The 8,232-nt window shown below is 35.2% G+C and overlaps 1 protein-coding gene across 1 annotated transcript; it reads left to right on the plus strand.

Annotated features, from left to right (window-relative positions):
- Nucleotides 1-918: 918 nt before the first annotated feature.
- LOC120260104 (nuclear poly(A) polymerase 4-like) lies at nt 919-7,746 on the plus strand. Its single transcript, XM_039267544.1, has 11 exons — nt 919-1,439; nt 1,539-1,616; nt 3,679-3,786; nt 4,631-4,693; nt 4,769-4,927; nt 5,212-5,325; nt 5,394-5,456; nt 5,547-5,876; nt 5,960-6,124; nt 6,388-7,527; nt 7,630-7,746. Exons 1-11 carry the CDS (start codon nt 1,344-1,346, stop codon nt 7,744-7,746), a joined length of 2,433 nt encoding a protein of 810 aa, XP_039123478.1. The 5' UTR covers nt 919-1,343.
- The last annotated feature ends 486 nt before the right edge of the window (nt 7,747-8,232 follow it).

The following is an 8,232-nucleotide window of genomic DNA, read 5'->3' on the forward strand; positions in this document are numbered from 1 at the left end:
CCCTTGACATTTAAATTTACTAAATAGATTTTTTTTTATAGTTAACTTTTTCAATTAATGCAGCTCACTTCGTTAATTTATTTCTATCTTATAACATATAGATTCCACTTAAAGTTATGGGTTTCCGCTTAAAGTTATGGGGTTCAACTTAAAATTATGTGTTTTCATTTTAAAAAATGAGAGACAATTCTTTAGCTATCTTTGTGTTAACATGAGCCACCTTTACGTTAAAAATGTTTGAAAAATAATTTGTCAGAAAAAGTAAAGACCCTCCGAAATACTCAAAATTATGAGTTTTTTTTTTTTCTTGAATATCTTAATTTTTAAGAGACTATTTGTTCATTATGAATTTTTAAATATATTTATTTATTTAAATACTTATCTTCATGAGATCTTGGTGAGATTTATAAAAGTTATAACGCAAGTATGATCTGCCACGTAAGCAAATAATAATAAAAAATTAATTAATAAAGGTACAAATTTGAGTGCCCTTATAATATGGTTAACAAGAACATAGTGACACGTGTCCTTACCCGCGTCGTCCCAAACTTTAAAACGCTTCTTTATTGACAGTATTATTCAAGCCCATGGTTTTATCCAAACTCGGAATGTCCTTTTTGCGTATATAACCCCTTCAAATCCATAGACACGCCCTTAAAAATATCTCTCTCCAAAACTCAAAATTTTTATTTAATATGTAATTATCTTGCTGATGTAGATAGATAAATTAATCTTTTGATTATAGTACGCCATTATTATACTTTACAAATATATAGATAAATAAATATTATTTAAACAGAATAAATTCTTTACTTGCAAAACAAATCTATAAAAAAGCTTAATTTAGAAACAAAACAAATTTTTATTTTAAATTTGGTAGGTTTTGAGGGGATAAATGAAAAAAAAGCCCTTGTTCTATTCCTATTCCAATTCTGGAAACCCTTCAGCAGCGTCCTTTTTCTATATAAATCTCTCTCTTTCCCGGGGGAAATCTCTTGTTTGTTCTTCGTCTAGGGTTTTCTTTTCGTCGGGGATCCTAAGATTGGCGGCTTTCCTCCGTCTTGCATTGTGGTTTTTCGTTTCGTGACCTTGAATTTCTGGTTTTCTTTCGATTTTGAAGGTGTTGGTTTAAATTTTGGTTCGTGGTCAGAGATCTTGATGAATTTGTGGTGATCGGATTCCTAGGGTTTCGTTGGTTCGTAAATTACGGTTCTTTATCTGAAATCGCTTTGGATTTGATCGAGGGCCGTGGAGTTTTCTTGGATTTCTAGGGTTTTCTTTGTCTGGGATTGGGGTGGCTTTGTGTTGGGTTTGGTTTTGAGTTTTTGGGTGGTTTGAAGGATATGGAGAGTGTTTCGAGGCAGTATGGGATTACAAAGCCGATCTCCACTGCTATGCCAACCGAAGCGGATCTCCAGAGGACCGTTGAGTTGGAAAAGGCAAGATCTTTATTCATTGCCCTTTGCTTCTATTCAATAAAGTGGAATTGGACTCACTGCGCTAATTTTGGACATGTTTTTTTCATATATAAATTGCAGTTCTTGGTGGATGCGGGACTATATGAGAGCAAAGAAGAGTGTGCAAAAAGAGAGGAAGTTTTAGGGGAGATTAATCAGGTATCTTGCTTCGTTGATATTATTCGGCATGCATAGCTATTTCTGTAGTTTCTTTTGTTTGGGTATTTGATTTAGCTTACTACTAGAGCAACACAAATCCAGAGCATGCCTGAGCTTGAACTAAGCAGATTCATTCTATAATTTGCTGTAATTTCTATCTGTTATATTAAGTCAGATGGTCAGCAACAATCCTGTATGGGATCTGCAAAAACTTTTAAATTCTGAAATTAGGATATATCTATCTGTTTATATATATATATATATATATATTGGGGGTGTGGTTGGGGGTTTAGAGGATTGGCCTGGAAGATTTGGTTATGGAAATCTGTGTTAGAGGATTGGTTATCAAAGTGAGGGCGTCTGATGATTGTAACTTGAACATAATGATAGACTTGTATTAGTATAAACCTTGGTGGTTTGGACTAGATGCTGCCAGCTTATGTGGTATGAGTTGTCGAATAAGTACTAATAATATAATTATTGTGGTACCCATTCTGGTTGAGGTTCCTTTAAAACAAGGACCTCTTGATATATCCATTATGGACCAAGCTGGTTTGAGTTGGCTGGTCTTGTATGATATTAACAATGGAAAGTGGGAAATCAAAAATGTCTGGGGCCTTTCTTCAGGATAAGAATTGATAAGGCTCTTTAGTCAAGTGGTTGGAAATATAAATCAGAAATAGACTAATGAGTAGAGCTTGAGTGCTTAATAGCTTGATTTGTTTGAATTATGCTTGTTTTGAGTCTTGGTCCTAAACAACTAGATTGAATTTTGGTGATCTTCATCCAAAGAGATCTAGGTCTCTTTTTTTGTGGCCATGAATGTTGTTGAACCATGAAGTTTATCTTTGGCTTATTAAACTCGAAACAAAAAATGCAACATCACCCCATTGCCCATTTTGACTAAAGTCTTTTTCTTTACCAAAGGAATTTTGCCAAATAACCCCTAGATCATATTTTAATGGTATAAATTTGATATGTAGACCGCCATTTCATAGTTGTCTCTAACTTCATATCGCTTTATGTTAGATGGCTGTGCGGTTGTAAATTTTTTAAGGTTTGGATTTTCATAGATGTATAAGTTTGGTGAATTTGCTTTGTCTTTGGCAAATGCCTAATTTGGAGTCTTGAGCTTTAAATATTTTATCTAATAAACTTTTGGATTTGCTTGTTAGAATGGCTAGAGGGGAGCAATATTGTATTTCTTTACATGTTGAGATAGTTCTAGTTAATTCCGAACACTGATGAACTTTTGGATGAGTTTTTCAGGACTGTAAACACTATTGTAACTTATTTGATATAATATTGGCTTGAGGATTGATTGTGTTAGTGGTATTATGCTCTTGTATTATCTTTGTTAGATGACTTATGAGTCTTAGCATATATGCAAGAATAGCCTATGACTCATTGAATTCTAGATATTATTACAAGTTAATAAGCTATGCTTATTGGAATCACTCATTTTGAAAATTGATCGGTGTTAAAATTGTTCTATGATGTCAATTATTGAAGATCAATCATCTCCTTTGTTGTTTTGATGTTAAATCATGTATTTGTTTTGAGTTTGTAAAGATTAATTTGTTTTTATTTTATGATGGAGTAATTAGCAAAAGATGATACCCTTTTCCTTCTTGGTGTTTATCTTCACAAAAACTGAAATGGACAATATACTTAAAGAAAATATGTGCTTTTTTTGAACCTTATTTGGGATTATAAAGGCAGTCAAATCATTATCAATTTCCTTTCTTTTTTAAATGAGAGTTAAAATTTTTTTATTCAATTTTTTTCCCCTGAGTTCCCCGGCAGACAAACTAGCCCAAATCAAGGAAATCTTTTGCTATGTTGGAAGTAATTAGTAGTTTGGTGTGCCTAGTAGCATTTTTTCTTTCTTTTTTTTTCTTTCAGTTGATTTATTTTCATTAGTTTGCGGGACTATATTTGGGGTTTATCACTTAATATTTGTTCTCTTCTGAAAGCTTGACTGTTGTTTAAGACATGGTGTACATAATTTTTTAGTTCTTATGTTTTTAACAACCTTGTTACTGGTTAATGAATGCCACAGATTGTTAAAAGCTGGGTGAAGCAGTTAACCCGTCAGAGAGGCTACAGCGATCAAATGGTTGAAGATGCAAATGCTGTCATTTACACGTTTGGATCTTTCCGCCTAGGAGTAAGATTTATGCTTGAGACTCCTGTTATGTGATCCTTGAAAACCAATTAATGGATATTGTTTTACCTGAGTGATTTGAGGTTTATTTTTGTATCAAAGCCTATTCTCCTATATTTCTATTATAAGCAATAAACTGCATTACATTGGCATCTATTGTTTTTGGATTTTTTAACACATGTTTTTTTTTTAAAATTATTTTAAAGGATTTAGTCTACGAAGTGATCTCATAATTTCACCCTTATGACATACCACATTTTCATATCTCATGTCCGGATATTTGAGAAGTTGAGATATGATTTTGAGAATTTTCATTGTATATTGGAAGTTAAAATTTGTTAAGCTATCAAGCAGTGATCTTTAGCATGGATTACTAAAGGGATAAATGGACTGTCTGTTAAGGAAAGGTTGTGTATAGTTAGAAAGGATGGTTGGAAGCAAAGATTTTGGGTTTCACACCAAAGATCTAATTGTTTCCCCCTATGTATTTCTCACTTGCATCTGGACATTTGGCCTATTATTGTTTTAAGAGAATGCTCACTGCCCTCTTTCACATGTTTCTTGGCATCATTCTTTCTTGCTAGAACTTCATACTTAATTTGTGCAAATCTTTGTAGCTGGTTAGCTTCTCTAGATGAAGGGGTGGCATTTTGGTACTTGTGGACCAAGAGTTTTTAATCTTGTTGTCATATTCACACTTGTTGCCGACTAGTCCCTTTCATTTTTGGCCCTACATTTTTCATGCCTGCTAGTCAGAATTCTACAAGTTTGTTTCTTCCAATTGTGTTGATGTGCATTTTTTTGTTTTGATTTTGTCACAATTTATGTATTTTGGGTATCATGGCAGGTTCATGGACCCGGTGCTGATATTGATACCCTTTGTGTTGGACCTTCCTACATCAACCGAGAGGTTTTATTAAAAACATTTCTATAGTGAATCTGAACCTGATGAATTTCATGTGCAAGACGCTTTTCTTTTTTGCAGGACTTTTTCATAATTTTGCACAGAATATTGGAGAACGTGGAAGAAGTGGCTGAATTACAACCTGTCCCAGATGCTCATGTTCCTGTTATGAGATTTAAATTCCGTGGGATATCAATTGACCTTCTTTATGCGAGCATCTCCCTTTTAGTTGTTCCTGAAGTAAGTTTTAATTTAAATTTGCCCTTATTTTATGTCCAATAAATATCAAAATTGTTGTACTTTCTGAAAATTGATCTATGTTTGTTCTTATTTCATTTCTCCCCGTCCTAAGGCATGAGTTATCTCAGGACTCAATTGTGGACATTCACTGTTCTCTATTGGCATCCCTTCTCTAGGTTTCTTGTTTCTTATAATTAATTTTTCTGACCATGTAATTCTTTTAAATTGTTGTTGCTTATGTGTCTCTTATGTTTTTAGCCTTGCTGATGCTAATGCTGTTGCAGGATTTAGATATTTCTCAAGGCTCTGTGCTTTATGATGTTGATGAACCTACTGTCCGTAGTCTTAATGGCTGCAGAGTGGCAGACCAAATTCTTCGTCTTGTTCCAAATGTTGAGGTGATACCATCTATACGACTGCCCCCTCTTTCTATCCCATCAATAATTCTAAACTAGTTTTTCTGCAGCAATTTCGGACAACTCTTCGATGTTTAAAATTTTGGGCAAAGAGACGTGGAGTTTATTCAAATGTGAGTGCTTCATAACAATTCTACTTCTGCTCCAAATGTTTGCCATGCCGGTTGCACACGTTGTTCAACCCCTTCTCCTTATTTTGTCAGGTAACTGGATTTCTTGGAGGTGTTAATTGGGCTTTATTGGTTGCTCGAATCTGTCAGCTTTATCCTAATGCTGTTGCTAGTATGCTGGTTTCTCGGTTCTTTAGAGTTTATACACAGTGGCGCTGGCCAAATCCTGTGATGTTATGCCCTATTGAGGAGAATGAACTTGGGTTTCCTGTATGGGATCCTCGTAGAAATCCTCGAGATCGAACTCATCATATGCCTATAATCACTCCTGCATATCCATGCATGAATTCTAGCTACAATGTGTCAACCAGCACCCTCCGGGTTATAATGGAGCAGTTTGAGAAGGGTAACAAAATTTGTGAGGTATGAGTACTTTACTTTCTTTTGAGGCAATTTTTGTGAAGATGCATATTTTTTGTACTGTTGCTTGTTTTTGTTGCCACCAGGGGATTGAGACAAATGGGGCCCAATGGAGTGCTTTGTTTGAGCCTTATCTTTTCTTTGAATCATACAAAAATTATCTCCAAGTTGACATTCGTGCTGAGGATGATGAAGATTTACGTTTATGGAAGGGGTGGGTAGAATCTCGATTACGGCAGCTGACCCTGAAGGTAAACATAAATGCCTCTTGCTTCATCAAATATCGAAGAAATGTTTCACCATGTTTTCACAGCCGTTTATCTTTTTTATCATACAAGATTTACTTTATTTATTGTATGGATAGGATTGTTGATTGTTCTCTTTTGCCCATTTCAAAGAATGTTCAACCACGTTTTCATAACTGTTATCGCTTTTTATTGTAGAACTTTTTCTTCTTATACTGTTTACAGATAACAGTTTTCTGAACACTATTACCCATTTTGTGATTGCCCAGATAGAAAGAGACACTAATGGTATGCTTCAGTGTCATCCATATCCCAATGAGTATGTGGACACTTCCAAACTGTCTGCAAACCGTGTGTTTTTCATGGGCTTGCAAAGGAAGCCAGGAATGAAAGTACAAGAAGGCCAGCAATTTGATATACGAGCAACAGTGGATGAGTTCAAACATTCAGTAAACCTGTATATGTACTGGAAACCTGGCATGGAAATTTATGTTTCTCATGTTCATAGAAAGCAGATTCCATCCTATGTATTTCCTGAAGGGTACAAGCGACCACGACCATCCAGGTCCTTAAACCAGCAGCGTGTGGGGAAAAGTTCTTGTGGAGGTGGTGCTGAAGAATGTAGAGCAGGAGAGAGACACCTCAAGAGGAAAAATGAAGCTCTGGAAGGTGGTTCGCGATCAGCTAAACGAGAAAAACGGTTATCTGTTAGCCCTAATGGGCGTGATGTTCATTCTCCCGAATCTGCAAATCATGATTCAAGTGCATCTCCCAGCATCAGCCCAGCATTAGAGCACAGAGTGGATGTGTCACTTGGCGGTAGGGTTAGTCGAGAAAGTGTTTCTACCAGTTGTCTTGGTACAAAAGACACTGACAATGAAGGGTGCCTGGAGCAGTCTGGCTCTGTTGAATTAAATCAGCAGGGCCAACCGTGCTCCAATAACATCTGTAATAGCTCAGGGGATGTATGTCAGAGTACCTTGCAGGGGAATGTGGACACAAGACTTGCTACAAACATTAATGATATGATCCAACAGAATAGCCCTGGGCATGCAGAAGATAATTTTGCGGACACTGAAAGAGAAAGGAAATTGCCCTCTGATTTATCAAGAACTGTGGCTTCTTCCGGGGAATCAATTTACTGCATGTTTCGTGAGGGTCTTCAAACTGAAGACATGGATGGAGGTAAACATAAATCTGCAAAGGCTGTTAAGGGAGATGATATCTGCAGCAGTTTGATCAATTCACCAAAAGAGGTTGTATCAGACCAGAACATGGACATCAGCGAGAATGATAATAACCTTCATTTACTGGAAAACAACCACAAGACTGGGATGGATGCGGTTCTTCCAGGACAGTGCTTGAATGAAGAAGGAAAATTTGAAAATAGCTCTGCAGAGGAGCTAGAGGTTTTGCATCTGGTGCCTATAACCCCTTTATGTTCACTAGCTTAACTTCCACGGGCTGAATGGTTTTCTTTGTTATTTGTTTCTTGTTTCTAATCTATGAAGCCAAATCTCGCACTTGGGATGGTCTTGAAAGCTCATGGAGGAGTGGACTCTGAACCTGTTCAGAAACCAGTGATAAGGCACATCTACAGGCTGGACCCAATCTGGTTATTAACCTGAATTTTGAATACATAAATATTTTGTAGATAATGGATACTCGTATATGTGAATATATATATATATATATATATATATATGATATGTTCTAAATTTAAAATCTAAGTATATGTCACACGGACTATGGGTCCACTTAATCTTTTCTTTTCTATCTCTCCTTTTTATATATTTTTTTAAAACCTACAAATGTTTAGGAATTGATTCAAATAGTTTGAATCTTTACATTTGTCTGGAAAAAAATCAATCTTTTATAAAGCTCTTATTATTTTATCTTGCTATATGGGTCCTCACATTGATATTAACTAGAATACAAACAATAAACACAATATATTAGTTAGAGGAAGAATAAATATATGAAATAAAAAAATATATAAAATTATTAAATTTTAAAATTATAAGATAAAATACTCACCAACTACTTAAACAAGAATCGTATTCCTTATTTTTCCCCACTCCCATCAGTTATTTTTTTTATTTATATAATAAAAC

Source organism: Dioscorea cayenensis, chromosome 5 (genome assembly GCF_009730915.1).
Source record: "Dioscorea cayenensis subsp. rotundata cultivar TDr96_F1 chromosome 5, TDr96_F1_v2_PseudoChromosome.rev07_lg8_w22 25.fasta, whole genome shotgun sequence".
Lineage (NCBI taxonomy): Eukaryota > Viridiplantae > Streptophyta > Magnoliopsida > Dioscoreales > Dioscoreaceae > Dioscorea > Dioscorea cayenensis.